At 60.7% G+C, this 15,927-nt stretch overlaps 3 protein-coding genes across 3 annotated transcripts in view; 1 reads left to right on the forward strand and 2 right to left on the reverse strand.

Moving 5' to 3' along the window:
- SSR4 (signal sequence receptor subunit 4) overlaps positions 1-1,639 on the reverse strand; it is a 4,506-nt gene extending 2,867 nt beyond the window's left edge. Inside the window, exon 1 of the mRNA XM_046672626.1 lies at positions 1,413-1,639. Coding sequence (XP_046528582.1) covers positions 1,413-1,479 — 67 coding nt within the window. The 5' untranslated portion in view covers positions 1,480-1,639. The remainder of the gene's footprint in view (positions 1-1,412) is intronic.
- A 137-nt stretch (positions 1,640-1,776) lies between these two features.
- Positions 1,777-10,168, forward strand: IDH3G (isocitrate dehydrogenase (NAD(+)) 3 non-catalytic subunit gamma). Its single transcript, XM_046674000.1, has 13 exons — positions 1,777-1,919; positions 5,317-5,355; positions 5,709-5,720; positions 5,986-6,083; positions 6,496-6,608; positions 7,884-7,944; positions 8,046-8,178; positions 8,340-8,473; positions 8,798-8,900; positions 8,992-9,138; positions 9,468-9,562; positions 9,641-9,701; positions 9,994-10,168. Exons 1-13 carry the CDS (start codon positions 1,839-1,841, stop codon positions 10,093-10,095), a joined length of 1,179 nt encoding a protein of 392 aa, XP_046529956.1. The 5' UTR covers positions 1,777-1,838; the 3' UTR covers positions 10,096-10,168.
- A 4-nt stretch (positions 10,169-10,172) lies between these two features.
- On the reverse strand, positions 10,173-14,996 carry SRPK3 (SRSF protein kinase 3). The gene is made up of 15 exons (XM_046673999.1): positions 14,849-14,996; positions 14,647-14,777; positions 14,358-14,466; positions 14,140-14,227; positions 13,751-13,838; positions 13,078-13,184; positions 12,830-12,995; positions 12,704-12,729; positions 12,089-12,218; positions 11,758-11,997; positions 11,567-11,667; positions 11,094-11,201; positions 10,956-11,025; positions 10,785-10,877; positions 10,173-10,659 (listed from the first exon to the last, which is right to left on the reverse strand). The coding sequence occupies exons 1-15, from the start codon at positions 14,965-14,967 to the stop codon at positions 10,475-10,477; spliced, it is 1,761 nt and encodes a 586-aa protein (XP_046529955.1). The 5' UTR covers positions 14,968-14,996; the 3' UTR covers positions 10,173-10,474.
- Between the last annotated feature and the right edge of the window lie 931 nt (positions 14,997-15,927).

Here is a 15,927-nt window from a genome sequence, read left to right on the forward strand (position 1 = left end):
GTTTACCAAAGGCATCCTCCGCAGATGCCAAGCATGGTGCTGCCGGTCACGCCCGGGGGCTTTAGAGCCACAGCTGACAGAAGGCCAAGGCTGGCCCTAGAGTTTCCCAAGGGAAGAAAATGGGAGAGGCTCTAGATCCAGAAGCACGACTTGTCCCCTTGAACAGGGCTGCCCTTAGAAAGGATGCTGCCTTAGCCAGCTCCACACTGCTAGAGGCAACAAGGAAGGAAGGGTGCCACCCAAATGCTACCAGTGGGAAAGTTCTCAGCCAAGTGCTCTCGAATGTGGTGTCCCGGCAGAGCCATGCCTTCGGCTGAGGCAGAGAGAAGGCTTTGGGTCTGGACAGCGGGAGGACGATGCCTGGGAACATCAGTGGGGGGCAGTTCTCTGTTCTCAGGAGCCGCATCCCACAGATCCTGCTGTGCCCTGCTAAGCTTGACCTATTTCCTATGGACACTAGAGCACTGAAGGGTTTTACAGCCAGGTTTGTTCTTTGCAGACATTACTGGCTACAGCGTGAGGAGTTGCTGAGGGGCAGGTGAGAAGAGTGCAGGCAGGGCGGCCTTAAAATTAAGCTGGTGAAACACTCTAGGCACCAATGGTGCTGGCCTGAAGTAGGGCAGGTAAAGTGAATGTGCAGAGAGTGGCCCGGACCCTGTCCAGACCCTCAGACCTGGTGCTGGCTCCTGCAAGGTCCTCCTCCTAAATACACTCCTGGACTCCAGTCTGAGCTCATCTTGGCCACTAGGTGTTAAGAACCTCTCAAGAAGCTAAACTGATCTGACCGTGGCTCAGCTCTGCTGAAAAGCCCTTTAAGGATACACCAGGCCCTCAGGGAAAAAGTCAGCAGTCTGGCCTGGCATTCACGGTCCCCGCTTACCTTTCCCTCTTCAGCTCCTATCTAACTCGCCCACCCTCACGGCCCCTCTACCCTGACGGTCCCCTCTTCCTCTCTTCACTTGGAGCTCCCTTCCTGGGGAGGCCTCGCCCCACTGCACCGGGTCAAGTGGCTTCTCTCCACCAACCCCGTTTCTCGCCCTGACCACCCTGCGCTGTAAGCTTTGCTCCTGTCCGACCCCCTCCGGAACCGGGAGCTCCGGGAGAGGGAGCAGGGACATGTGTCACTTTCCCTGCAGAACCTGGCGGCCGGGCACACGGGAGAGGCTCTGGGACTCTTCCTCGCAGGAGCAGACTGGGGAAAGATTTGGCTGTTTCTTCCAACAGCCTGGCTGCTGGGTAAACGTGTGTGGTGCAGGAGCGCGTGGTGGCCTTGGTCACCGTGCCCCGAGGCCACCTGCCTCTCGGAGGAAGAAGGCCCAGACCCCCGATTCGCCCGCACCCCTCCTCCCCCCCACGCACCACCAGTCGTGGGAGAGAGGCTCGCCAGAAACGAGCTCCGGCCAGGCCGCTACCTGAGCAGCAGGAGAGGCCGGACAGCAGGAGTAGCGCCAGGGCGCCGAGAGATGCCAGCGCCGCCATCGCCTCTTCTCTGCCGAGGGAAAAAGAGAACGACTCCCCTGAACACGAGAGGCAGACGAGGAAGGGCGACGCGTAAGCGGCCACGGCAGCCAATCAGGAGCTGGCAAGCCCGGGCGGGCTTTTTAAGTCGCTAGCTGCACTTGACGTGTCCCCTCCCAAGACCGGGAGCCCCGCTGGCCAACCCCCCCCAAGATGGCGGCGGCGGCGGCGCTCCCAACGCCGGAAGGGGGCGTGGGAACCGGCGCGGCCGTGCGCATGCGCACTGCTGGGTCCGCCCCTGTTCCGGGGCCTTCGCGCCCCGCCTAACTCTCGCGAGACCGGTGTCTGCGTGTTGCGTGTGGCGGCTCTCACTTTCCGTCATGGCGCTGAAGGTGGCGACTGCTGCTGGCGGTGCTGCTAAGGCAGTACTCAGGCCGACCCTCCTCTGCCGTCCTTGGGAGGTGAGAAGGAGGAGCGGGCCCCTGGGATAGCTGCAGCGCTCGCTGGGGGTCGTCGCACCTTGCCGGGCCGGCCGGAGGGCCGCAGCTTCTGAAGCGTCGTGGAGCCCGATTGGCTACGGGCCCCGCAAGGGGCGGGGAGAGGGCTGTGCTCAGGGGTTGATTGGCCGCCTTCGCTGTCAGTGAGGGAATTGGACAAAGTTGGCCCTGGTCCGGCTTCCCCAGGGATCTGCATCTTGTGATGGGGAAGCTCTGGACAGGCGGGGAGAGTGGGCCGCTGCGGGCCGAGTGTCACCGCTTTAGTATCCTTATGGGAGCCCTCCCGTGACGGTCACATGTCGCAGCCCCCTTTCTCTTGCTGCCCTGGGAATCCCGTTCCCGGCCTCCGTTCCTCCTCGGGTCTCCCTCTTGGGGACCGCTTTGCCACCTGTGCCAATGGAGGTGGAAAATCGGACTTTACCAGTACCCCTTGTTCCCCCCCCCCCCCCCCGACGTTCTTACAGCCCCAGATGCCTTTCCCCTGCAGGCGCCTGGAATGGGAGGGAGCTAGGGTTTCTCAGACTGGATGGGTGCGAGCCCATGGGGCTTGTTTCTGCAGTTCTCAGTTTAGGATCTTGGTTATTCAGGTCCGATTCCTCTCTCTCTCTTTTTTTTTTTTTAAAAAAATTGGCACCTGTGCTAACATCTGTTGCCAATCTTTTTTTTTTCCTGCTCCCCGAACCCCCCAGTACATAGTTGTATATTGTAGTTGTGAGTGCCTCTGGTTGTGCTATATGGGACGCTGCCTCAGCATGGCCTGATGAGTGGTGCCATGTCCTTGCCCAGGATCTGAACTGGGGAAACCCTGGGCTGCCAACGCGGAGCGTGGAACTTACCCACTCCACCACGGGGCCACCCCGATTCCTCTCTCTTTACAGACTTAAATAGGATAACTTAGTCCCTGGGTGGGTTGGAAGCCATCTGAAGCTTCATCCAGCCAGGACTGGCCCTAGGGGACAAGAGATATGACCTCTAGGCCCGGCTCCCTGACTAATCCACTGTGTGGCTTTAGGCCGGTCCCCCTCTTCCCTTTGGGCTCCAGTTTCCCCTCTGTCTCAAAGGATCCAGCCAACTCTGACCTTCCAGAACCCTGTGACTTTGCTGACACTCCTGAACACATCTCCTGCCATGCTTCCCCTCTCTGACCCCTGGGGAAGACTGCCCTGTAACAGTTTATGCTTTATGAAATTCTGTTTAAAATGCTACTTCTCCCACCTTGCTGATGAGAGGCTTTCCAGAGGTCCTGACGGCTCTGGCAGCTAGGCTTCCACAGCGACTTGGTGAAGACATTTTGTGTCGTCCCTGACCTCCCGTGTGTGTGCTTGTGTCCCCACTGGGTGGGGATGGGGGGCAGTGAACAGGTGGTACAGGCAGTGCCTTGCCCTGAGACCGATTGTCCTGGGTATGGGAACCTTTAGAGGTGAACCCTAGATCTTTGGTCCTACTAATTGGGACCTTGTGGGAAAACAAGCAGGCACCATTGGCACTTGATCCAACAGAAACATGCCGAAGAGAGAAGCCTCACTAAGATGTGGGATGTGGGAGCCCCCTCTCTCTTCATCCTTCCAGTAGTCGCATAAAATAGGCACCTCTGTCCGTGGAGTTCAGTGAGGGCGGGAAATGCAGTAAGGTTAAGTCCTTTGCTGCCAAGAGCTGTGGACGGTGGATTTGGATCAAGGTCTCCCTAGCCCCAAAGCATGCCATCTTGTCCTTCATTGGCTGATGTGCTCATTCATTCAGGAAATATTTCTTGTGTCCCAGCTCTGAGCCAGGCATTCTGCTGGGCCTTGGGTTGACAGCAGGGGACTGGACAGACATGGCTTCTACTCTCAGGGGCTTAGGGGTTGGGGAGGGAGCAAAGCAGTGACAACCAAGGGAGATTGTGGTTGTAGGGGAGGGAGTACAGAGGGCTTTGGGAGCCCAGGAGGACCGACAGCTTGGCAGCTGTAGGGTATCAGGGAAGACTTCCTGGAGGAAGAGCAGTCTAAGCCGCCTTCCACAAGTTTGTATGAGAGCCTACAAATAAAATTAATCCAGACGCTGAGAAATGCTAAAAGGAAAACAGGAAAGCCCCGAGTGTGCTTGGGGTACAGATCCAGGAGCCACATGGATCAGCAGTTGTCCCTAGAGCCTCTTGTCCTCATAGTCACCTGTGTCTTAGCCCCTGGCTAGGGCAGGTCAGTGGCACACCTGTGCTGCTCGGGCTCGTGCAAGTGGAGGCTTTGTGAATACTGGCCGGGGAGATCCAGGCAGGGATGGTCAGCCTCTGCCTGAGCTTTCTGGACTTCTCGCAGAAAGGCGCAGCTCTTTGGAAAATGGCCATGGTGACTCTGCCATTGGCTGGAACACTCTGCTGCTGCCCCACTAGGCGAGTGGTAGGGTATCCCCAAGTGACAAGGAGGACCTTGGCTCTGCCCTTGCCGCTTTGAATTGGGGGCTCCCCGGGTGGGGTGCAGCAGGGAGGAATGTGTGTGGGCCTGTAGCCCCCCTGCAGTGGAACCTGGGACACACGGTTCTCCCTCTGGGACAGTATGGGACTCCAGATGCGTCACTTCTCAGCACCTGTCCCATTTGGCTCGGGTGGCTTTTGCTCTGAAGCTGTCGAGTGTGGCACCAAAGTGACCAAACATGGCTGCGTCTGAGTCAGGGGTTGGGGACGTTCGTCCAGGGAGACCTCACAGCAGTTCTGCAGTGCTCTGTGAAAGCCTTGCGAGGGGCCAGTGTCAGCGCACTGCCTTGGGCTTCTGGTTCCGGTAGGCTGCTGCCTACGGGGTTGGTGGTGCTTGTGTCTGGGCCAAGGGGGGCTGGGTGCTGTCTTTTTCCTCTGTCTCCATGCTCTCGATCTTCTCCATGTTCTGACCATATGCTGCTTTTGCAATAAGGAAAAATGATGAAGAAATGATGAAACTATCATCATGGTGGTCCCGTGATTTGTTATAATGGCTTCCTTATTGTACCACGTTCGGTGGGCCAACATTTCCATGTTATGGACATCACTAAGCAGGAGTAATTGGCCAAAAAAGAATCAGAAGCAACAAAAGCAGGGGTGGAGACATAAACGTTTTTTGGACACCTGACCGCGGGGCTGAGGAGGCGTGAAGGGTTGTGGTGACTCTCTGTGGTGCTCCGACAGGCTGCACCTCGGGAAATGGAGGCTCTGGAGTCATCCATGTGGACCCCTGCTGTGCGCTGTTGTTCGCCGGACAGTGGTGCGTGGGGGAGGTGGAGAGGGATGACACGCAGGGCCTGTCTAGGCATGGTGGGGACGATCCCTCTTCCCTGCCAAGAGCTCAGCTGGCCCTTGCCAGATTGACTTTCTGGGCTGGACAACAACCACTGGCATCTTTGTTCTCTTTGCCAGGTTCTAGGTGCCCCCAGGGCCCCCCGGAGGAGCTTCTCAGTAAGTACCTGCCCAGGTGTGTGCATGCACATATATGTGTGTGCTTGCACATGTATATGTTTGTGTTTGTGTGTGCGTGTACCTGTTGTGTGTGCGTGTGCAGAGGCGTTTGTGTACGGGTGCATGCACGTATATTTGTGTGTGCGTGTGTGTGCACACGTGTGTGCATGTGCTCATGTGTATGCCGTGCCTCTTTGCTCCCTGGCCCCCTGTGTCCTTCCCTCTGAGGCACAGACTCCTTACCTGAACTGTGCTAGACAGCGTCCCCAGGAACAAGGCCCCATTCCCCGGGCCCAGCCTTATTCCTCCGACCTTGGCTGATCCGTGTCTTTTTCCTTCCTGTCCCCCTCTAGCAACGTACAATTGTGAGTATTTTCCTCATCTGCCTGTTAGGTTTGGGGCTTTTAGTTGCTTTGGGATTGACCCAAGTCCAGGCGGGGGCGGGAACTGCTTCTGCTGCCATCCTCCTGACCAAGGAGCCCCCGTAAGCAGCCCTGTCTGGGATGGCATGGGGTGGGGTGTGGGGGTAAGGTACCCCGAGCTGGCACCTCGCAATTGGCCAGCCCACTGGGTCAGTGCTGGTGGGAGAAAGGGAACTGAAGGGCCGCCTTCACCACCCCCCCCTTCCAGCCACCGTCAGCTAAGTATGGTGGGCGGCACACGGTGACCATGATCCCAGGGGACGGCATTGGGCCAGAGCTCATGTTGCACGTCAAGTCTGTATTCAGGTACAGAGTCTCTGGGCGCACCTCCCCTTGACCTGTATCCGTAGGGAAGGTTGTGCCTTGGGCCCAGCCGTGGGGGGGTGGGGGGGGGGGGTCCTGAGAACTTTGTGCCAAGAGGGCCGGTGAACCTGGACAGGGGGGCTGTATGCCCAGGCTTTCCTCCTGGTGCCTGTGGTCCCGCCATGCTGGCCTGGGTGTGGGAGAGGTGATGACACCTGTCCTGTTAGCTATGTCATGGAATGCGAGTGTGTCCCCCTTACTTGGCGCCGGTGGGCCCAGTCTCCTCTCAGCCAGAGCCAGGTCAGGGTGGGCAGTGGCAGGGGAGAGGCCTCTGTACCCAATGGTCCAGGCAGGCTTCCTGGAGGAGGTGTAGGGGAGGACCGGAGCCAGCCACCCTGACTCAGCTCTGCCTTAGGCACGCGTGTGTGCCAGTGGACTTTGAGGAGGTGCACGTGAGCTCCAGCGCTGATGAAGAGGACATCCGAAATGCCATCATGGCCATCCGTCGGAACCGTGTGGCCCTGAAGGGTGAGCTCCGGGGCCGGATTGGGGCGCTGTGCCGGAACGGGGTGCTGTGCACAATTCCTTTCACCTCGGAGCTGATGCTTGTCCCTGGGGCTCTATGGCTCTGACTTCAGGGCTTTTCTGGCTTGAGAGGATCCTTGTGCTTGGAGAGTGGACAGAAGCTTCTGGAAGCCCGTGTGTGCTATGATTCTGAGAGTTTGGTGGCACTAGGCTGTGTGAGACCCTATCCAGTGATGGGCTCCCTCACACTCCGTTCTTGCCTCCTGAGGCAGCCCTCTCTGCAGAGGGCAGCTTTGACCCTCAGAGCTTCCTTCACAAACCAAATGTCACAGAGACGCAGTTCCAACCCTCTGCCTGCTGCCTGGACTCCGGCCAGCACAGCTGTGGATGTTACAGGCGGGAATTCTAGTTCCTCCCGAATTTGACTTGCTTTGGTCCATGTTAAACTGTTTCCATCACTCATTCTGCGAACTTTAGCCCATCCCTGGCTCTCTGTGAGGAGCATGTGAGCAATGATGAACTTGGGTAGAGCCCCAGGCCCTGGCAGTCAAGTGGAGGGGTTGCCATACCAACCACAGGGTACCCACAGCCGTCTGGGGGAAGGCAGTCCCAGTGGGGTGTGACTTGGGGGGGCCAGCAGCCCCGGTGGGCCTTGAGAAAGGCCTCCTCTGCTCGGCACCCTCTGACCGCCTTCTCCCAGAGGCTTCTAGCTCCCTGATGCCCTTGCTCTGGTTGCCCTGGATCCAGCCAAGGCCAAGCCGTGGTCTTTTTCAGGCAGCCCTGGTCTGCCCCTGAGGTGGGGCTCGTGTGGCACCTCAATGTGGGGCCTGGCGGTAATCCTGGCCAAGGTCACCTTGCTGGCGCCAGCCTGGCCAGCCAGCTTGTTAATAAGCAGAAGTGGTCACTCTCTATCCACTTGCTATTCCCTGCCCAGGGTCTGGCCAGATCTTCTGGCCAGCTGCTAACCCTTGTTTATTCATTTCTTAGTTCATTCATTCATTCATTTACTTTTTATTGAGTGACTGCTATCTTTCAGGTGCTCTTCTAGGTCCCCAGAACCCATCCATGAACCAAATGCCCCCATCCCCCGCCCTGGAGGGGCGTACATTGGAGTTACACTCTGGTGTTCTGTGAAGTATTTCTGCTGCCAGAAGCTGTCTTCTCCTCTGGTTGGAGCTGCTTTTGGCTCACGTTCCCTAGGTTAGGAGGGGGAATATGGTGGCTCGGTTGAGCCTGGGGGCTGCCCTCCAGCCTGTCTGTCTTGTTTCTGTCCCGCAGGCAATATTGAAACAAACCATAACCTGCCACCGTCCCACAAGTCCCGAAACAACATCCTCCGGTGAGAGCCCTGTGCACAGGATGAAGGCTTGCTGGGTGTGGGGTGGGGTATGCCAGCAGAGTCGTGGCACTGGCCAGCTGCCTCTCTCTCTGTGCCCCCAGCACCAGTCTGGATCTCTATGCCAACGTCATCCACTGTAAGAGCTTGCCAGGAGTGGTGACCCGGCACAGAGACATAGACATCCTTATCGTCCGTGAAAACACGGAGGGCGAGTACAGCAGCCTCGAGCACGAGGTGGGTGAGGCCCGGGCCGCCCACTCACCCTCTCGGGTCATGGGGGCTGGGGATGAGCCCAGCCAGGGTCAGCGGTAAGGAAGCCATGCCCCAGGAGAAGCTGGTGCTAAAGGGCAGGCTTGGACAGGACATAGGTCTCTTCTCCCTTGTCCCCTTGTCAGAGCGTGGCAGGCGTGGTGGAGAGCCTGAAGATTATCACCAAGGCCAAGTCCCTGCGCATTGCTGAATATGCCTTCAAATTGGCCCAGGAGTGTGGGCGCAAGAAAGTGACAGCCGTGCACAAGGCCAACATCATGTATGCTCCTTGCCCCTGCCATGCTCTTGCTCATTCCGCAAGCCACTCAATCAGGCAGCCTGCTCGGGCCTGCTCTCAGGGACTTGGGGCCCTGGACCCCAGCCATCCACCAAGGGGCCATGCCCAGGGGTGTGCCCTGTTACCTGTTTCCCAACCGAGCCTTGCCAGAGTGCACACGTGAGGGAGGTGGAATGGGATTATGCCCGTTTTGCAGACGCGGGACTGGCTAGAGGATTAGAATGCAGCCTTCTGTGGCCGTCTGTACACCCCTTCCCTCCGGCTGACCATTACAACGGCCAAGCTGGTGTCCTGTGTCACCCCTAGGAAACTGGGCGACGGGCTCTTCCTCCAGTGTTGCAAGGAGGTGGCAGCCGGCTACCCCCAGATCACCTTTGAGAATATGATCGTGGACAACACCACTATGCAGGTAGTTAAGCTGTGGGGCTTTGTGGCCTCCCACCCTGGGTGTCCTGGGCTTCTTGTACTCCAACTCCTCTCTGCCCTTCCTCACCCCGCAGCTGGTGTCCCGGCCCCAGCAGTTCGATGTCATGGTGATGCCCAATCTCTACGGCAACATTGTCAACAATGTCTGTGCAGGGCTGGTTGGGGGCCCTGGCCTTGTGGCTGGGGCCAACTATGGCCACGTGTATGCCGTGTTTGAGACGGTGAGTGCCGCTGGGGGTGCCAGGGCTGCTGGCCTTTTTGAATAGACCTTACATACCATCCAATTCACCCATTAAAAGTGGACAACTCGGTGGGGTTTAGAATATTCAGAGGTGTGCACCCCTCACCACTATAATTCCAGGACATTGTCCTCATCCAAAAGAAACCCTGCACTTGTTAGCCCACTCCCCATCCCCCTCCCCTGAGCCCCTGGCACCCACTCATCTGCCTTCTGCCTCTGTGGATTTGCCTGTTCCTGACACTTCACGTGAATGGAATCATGCACCCTCCATCCTCACATTCGCCACCCCCTCCATCTTGCTTGTTCTAGGCTACGAGGAACACAGGCAAGAGCATCGCTAATAAGAATGTCGCCAACCCCACGGCCACACTGCTGGCAAGCTGCATGATGCTCGACCACCTCAAGTAAGCACTTCTCCTTTCCCAGCCGGGGCCCCCAGGCCCCCAGGCCCTGAGGACTGAAGGCTTGCTTTCTCACCTTAGGCTCCACTCCTATGCCACCTCCATCCGCAAGGCCGTCTTGGCATCCATGGACAATGAAAACGTGAGGCCCCCCCTCTCCCCTGCCCTGCTTCACTGCCCCCCACCACCCCGTTCCCCTCCTCCAGCCCCAGCTGAGCTGGTGTAATGCCTGAGGGGCTGGAGATGCAGACCCCAAGGGGAGGGTGGTACCAGGTCCGGTAGGGCTTCTGGGTCTTAGTTAATACCACTGCCCTCCTGGGGGCAGTTCCAGCCCCTGCAGGCCACGGAAACAGTGGGCAGCCCTGGAACGCGTGCAGGATAGGGGTTGGGTGCTGGGGCCCAAGTGTGTGCCCAGACTTGCCCATGTCCTGCAGATGCACACCCCAGACATCGGGGGCCAGGGCACGACGTCGGAAGCCATCCAGGACATCATCCGCCACATCCGCATTATCAACGGCCGGGCTGTGGAGGCGTAGGCTGTCCCCTCCCACCCCAGCACCCCAGCTGGCTCGGCAGGCGGGCCCAGAATAAACCAGCTTCTGCCCAGCCCTCGGCCATGTGCTCCCGTCTCCATTTCACACTTTATTAGGAAAAGAAACACACACACTTCCCACTAGAGGGCCCTCTGTGAGGGTTGGGGGCAGCATAAATTCTGAAAGGTGGCCTTGGCCCCAGCATGTGTCTGCCCTGCCGTGGTGGGGGGGGGGAGTCACAAAGCTTGCACCCAGCACGGTGGGAGAGGGCAGCTCCCGTGGGGTGGCAGGAGTCGTCCCGCTTTCCCTGAAGGCACTGGGAGCCAAGGGGCTTGGAGGGGCAGCCAGGCCTGCCCCAAGCTGCCCCAGGTGCCAGCGGGGCCTAGGGGTTGAGCCAAGGGTGCTGGAGGCAGTCGGCTGCGCTGGCCCGCTTTTCCGGGATGTACTCCATCATGGGTAGCAGGAAGGCGCTGAACTGCGTGGCCTGCTCCAGGGGCCACTCGTACTTCTCCATGAGTACCTCGTACAGGCCCCAGTGCTTGAGGTTGTGGATGTGCCGCAGCTCTCCTGGGGGCCAGCCAGTGGGCCTTAGCTTAGGCCCTGCCATGAAGACCCAGGGCTCCCCCTGTTTCAGCACCCAAGGGCCCTGCCCCATCCCTACATCCACGTGGCCTGAGCCCAATCAGCCCTACCTCGCCGGTTGAAGAACTCCCGAGAGTAGCGGCCTGACAGGGCGAAGGCCGGGGGGATGTCTCCCAGAAGCTCCACAATGTGGGCGATGTGGTCTGTGGACAGAGAGGAGGCTGGGAGGCAGCCTGGAGGCCAAGAAGCCCTGAGGCTGAGCCAGGCCCTGCCTGCCCTACCCTCATCACGACTGTAGTCTTCTCCAGAGTGAGGCTCAAACAGGTAGTCGCCGGTGGCCAACTCGAAGGCCTGAAAGGGGGAGAAGGTGAGGCTGCCGGCCTGTGGGCTGGCCCTGTGCGGGGGCACCCTGGGCATACCATGCATGCTGTGCTCCAGATGTCAGCCGGGGGCCCGTACTCGGCGCCGATCAGCACCTCCACGGCCCGGTACTGCCGTGTCTGGATGTCCTCGGTGAAGTGCTTGTGCTGGAGGCAAGGGGAGCCCTGGGGAGGAGCTGGGGCCCCAGCTGGCCTGCCCCCACTGGCCCCCTACTCATCTCCCTCCTCCTCTGGGCTGTGTACCCAAGGAGCTTCGTGAGACTCACATGGGCCCCGGGGTCCCCAGATGTCCAGAGAGGGAGTGGCCAGGTGATTTGAGGTGAGGCTGGCCCCTTCCCAGTGGTCCCCACCCCTTGCTATGGGCCCAGTTCTGCTGACTGGGATCAATGCTGGGGTTTGGTCATGTGGATTGTGGGGTGACCCGCTGAACAAAGCAGCGTGTGCACCGCAGGCCCAGGTCAGGGCCCCCTCATGGCAGGGTGCCCAGCTCTGCTCTCTAAGGCCCCTCATACCACCCAGCAGGCATTGCCCAGGTCTGCAATCTTGATCTTGATCTTGTCTGCGTTTTGGGGCTCTAGGGGGTTCACCAGGAGGTTTGAGGCACCAAACGGTGCTGGAGAGGGAAGAGAGGGGAGAGAGACTGAGCTGGCCGGGCCCCTCCTGGCCCTGCCTGCCCACCACCCGCGGGCCCGGCCCAACTTACTGCTGGGTGACAGGAGGCCCCCGGTCTCTCGCTGGTGGGAGGAGCCTGAGAGGATGGAGCACGAGGCAGCGGAGAAAAGCGAGCCCGAGAAGCCTGAGGTCTGGGAGCCAGGGCTGAGGCTGCGGTCGCCCCCGGGGGCTGGGGAGGAGGAGGCTGGGGAGGGGCCGGCCCTGGCCCCCCCAGGGTGGCAGCCAGAAGAAGACGTGGAGCCGCTGCCCCCCTCAAGTCTTGAGCCAGAGTCTGGGGAGCCGGGCAGAGGTGGTGCATGAGCAGATGCCCCTGTGGGCCGTGCTCCGTGCTCGGCAGCCCAGCACCCCTTCTGGTTCCTCACCCTCTGCCTGGGCCGCCGCCTCCATGGCCTCCAGCCTCTGCAGGTCCCGCAGCCGCTCTTCCAGCAGCCGCTTCTGCTGTTTCCGTTTGCGCCTCATTTTCTTCCTCTTGTTTTTCGACAGCTTACCAGTCTGCCATTCGAGTCAGGGTCACTCCTAGGGTTTCCGTTGCCCATCCCCTGACCAGCCCGAGCCTCTGCCCATGGCCTGCAGGCGCCATGGCACCACCCCTCTCTAGCCCCACCCCTTGGCAGCAGCCCCTCATCTACCTCCTGTCTCCCCTCCTGCCCTCCACTCCCCAAAGCTCGATGTTGGGAAGGAGCTGCTGGGCCTGCATCCCACTGGGCGCCCACCTCCCCTAGGGGCAGCCCTGGCCCCTCCCAGGCCTAGAGGCAGTGTCCATCCACTAAGGCAGTGGTAAGCCCTGTGACCGCCAAGGGCAGCTTGGGGCATGTGACCCACCCTGTGTATCATATCACCCTCTTTCGGGCCACCCAGCCTTTCGTAAGTGCCACTGCAGGAATGCTGGGAAGGGAGTGGAACCAGAGAGGCTGAGGAGGTGAGCTCTGAGGAGATGGGGAGATGAGGTGCAGGAAAAGAGGGGCATCCCAACTTACCAAGACCTCCTGGGGGGCAGTGCTGACTGAGGGAACAGGCGAGGCGCAGGGGGAGAGATGAACAGAGACTCAGGCAGGAGCTGAGGCCCGCAGGCCCCACCCTGGCCCCACGCAAGCTCCTGGTACCTGTGGAGCGGGATGGGGGCGGTGCCCCTGACTGCTGCCACTCTGTGGCCTCGGCAGCCAGGCGCCTGATGTAGGCGTCCCCCACACACAGCAGGATGTTCTCAGGTTTGATGTCCGTGTGGATGATCTTGCATTTGGTGTGGAGGTAGTCCAGGCCGTGCAGCACCTGGGGAGAGCCACTCCTGAACTCCACCAGTCTTGGCCAGGCTGCCTCACAGTGCTCTTCGCACAGGGCCTGGAATGCTCACCTGCCTCACAATGCTCTTCACGCAGGGCACGGGCAGGCCCTGGTAGTTAGACTTGATGATCCACTTGAGGAGCTGGTGGCCCAGGACCTCCAGCACCATGCATACATCTGGGGCCGGGAGTGAAGGGCAGCCAGCGGAAACAGCTGGGGCGCAGGCCCCACCCACCCTAAGCTGTGGTGGGGGAGCAGTGAGGCTTGGGCAGTGCAGAGCTGGGCCTGGGTGGTCCTGGTGGTCACCACTCTCCTGGTGTCGTTATAGTGGCCCTATCACTCTCAGGTATGCCAGTTGGGATGGTACATTCTGTGCTCATCCTAGGGAGAGGGCACTGGCGGAGCATACCCGGAGGCCTCTCAGGTCAGCCCCACTCCTGTGCCCAGCTATGCCAGAGAGCCTCTGGGCAGCCCCATCGAGGGAAGGCACTGCCACAGAGGCGGCACCTGCGGTTTGAGGGTAACTCAGCAACGCCACAGATAGCCAGTGCCAACATGATTATCCACTCCCCCCGCCACATAAACACGCCCCCAAAGTGGTGGGGGTGTTTCGTAGACTAGTGTCACTGGAAAGGATAAACCCCATTGTGCAGATAAGCAAACTGAGGTCCTAGTAGCTGGGAAGGCACGAGGGGAGGGCCCCCTACGCTGCCACATGGCTTTGCCCAGGCTACAAAGGATACGGACTCCATTAACTCCTGAGATCCTGAAGTCATCGATAAGCTGGACAATGGTCTCTCTTTTGGGGTCGCTGGGGTCGCTGTCTCGGACCTGGAGCAAAAGCCAAGGGGCCACAGATGGCTTCAACCTGCTCCTCACAAATTGCGCCCCTCAGCGGTCCCTCTGGCCCCTCTGGCCCCTCTCTCCCTGTCCAGCTGGGGCCCCCTGGAAGAAAGACCGCCAGCCCCACCCTTGCCTGCTCCTCCGGGTCCTCCCACTGGGGCAGAGCCAGTTGGAGCTGGCCCCTCTGGGAGCCCCGCCCCAGGAGCCCCGGCAGGCAGGCCTTGCACCCACATGGCCAGGCCCTGGGCAGCTACCGGGGAGCTGGGAGCGGGTAGGGGAGGCGCCTCACACATTTCAGGAGCTTGATCTCATCCACAGCTGTCTCTGTGTAATGCCCTGCGCTCTTCACCACTTTCAGGGCCACGAAGCGCTTGCGCCTGCAACACCGAGACCAGCGTCGGCTGCTGGTCCCAGCTAGACCAATGGGGGCATGGTGGTGGCCCCAGCCAAGTCCAGGGGCAGGATCCTAGCTGGCACTGGGACCCCGGGGGTGGAGAGGGCACTCACTGGATGTCCCAGCAGAGCCAGACGGTGGAGAAGTGGCCCCAGCCCAGCTTGCGCACCACGTGGTACCGCCCATTGAACAGGTCGCCAATCTTCACGGGGTAGTAGCCGCCTGGGGAAGGAAGCCAATAGAGCATGATGGGGGGCGTTACCTTCCCCTATGCCCCCTGGACAGCCCGCCCCTGCTGGCTCCCTGGCCTGCGTGGGCTGGCTCCGGCACCCTCCTCCGCCCTGGCTGTCCCGTGCCCCTGTGGTGGCTGCCTGGCCGCCTGCGCCTGAGGCCAGGCCTCACCCTTGCAGTAGTCCTTGGGGTCCTCCTGCTCCTCGTCATCGGAGCCCAGCAGCCCCTGCAGCATCCGTGGTGCTGGTGTGGCGGGGGCTAGTTCGGAGCCCGAGGACTCGGGCCCGCAGGAGGCCTGCGAGCTGCGGGTGGGGTGGGCGGGCAATGAGCTCGCGAGGCGCCAGGGGCCCCGGGCGCCCAGGCCGAGCCCTACCTGCTGCTGCTGCCGCTGTCCCCGCCGCCGCCCGCGCTGGCGCTCATCCCGGCTGCGCGGCCCGCAGCTCTGGCGCCCCGGGCGGCTGCTCCTGTGGGGCCTGGCCGCAGCCCGCGCATTTATAGTCTCGGCCGCTGATCTCACCCGCCTTTATAAATAGCCTCCCAGCTGCTCAGCTGTGGGCAAGGTATGCAGCGGGGAGGGGGCGGTGTGGCAATGGCGGCCCTGGAGAGCCCGGCCCCCAGGATGAGCCCCCCGCCCTCCCCCCAAGGCTGGCAGAGGGGGCTACCGCTGGGACACGACACGACCCAGCCACCATGCTGAGCTCCGCCCCCTCACCCCCTAGGACCAAGGAAGACACTCACGTGGGGACGTGGCGACCCGATCCCCAGGCTGCACTCCTGTGCCCCAGGACTGGCAGAGGGGGCCACTGAGTGCAGATGTGGCAGTGACCTGGTCCCCAGGCTGAGTCCCCAAACCCCAGAGCTTGCCAAGGGGGACAGCCACGCAAGGATGTGGTGGACATGACAACCCAGTACTCAGGCTGAGCAGCACCCCACCCCCCCATGTGCCGTGGAGCACCAAGTGACACTTTTGGAACATTGGCTTCCCGCTTGGCCCTTGTGGGAGCCTTCCCAGAGGCGACTCCTCTCATTCTCATGGGTACCCCATTCCCTGCCCACTCTCAGGTTCCCACTTTTCCTGAGTCTCATTGACCCCTAAGATGGGCGGGATCCTGGTGCCCTCTTCTCCCTGAATGTGGTGTCACTGCGGGCTCTGACCAGGCAAGGGTCAGGGGCATGAGCTCCAGGCAACTTGTTCCTCCTATCAGAGGTGCCAGGCCCAAGTGGAAGCCTGGGAACCTGCCCGCCCGGGGCTCCCACGGTGAGTCTGTGAGCTCTCCCTCACCACTCCCTCTCTGCCCCGGGCCTGCCTTGCTCGCTGTCTCCACCAACATGTGCCCTCAGTAGTCCTCTTTTAGTGGGGAGCAAACAAGCCCACAGCTCGAGTGAGCTGTGACAGAGGGACGTCCAGGTCAGGGAGAGCCCTCCAGAGCCTGTGACCTTGGGGCTGCACCC

This window comes from Equus quagga, chromosome 10 (assembly GCF_021613505.1).
Source record: "Equus quagga isolate Etosha38 chromosome 10, UCLA_HA_Equagga_1.0, whole genome shotgun sequence".
Taxonomy (NCBI): Eukaryota; Metazoa; Chordata; class Mammalia; order Perissodactyla; family Equidae; genus Equus; species Equus quagga.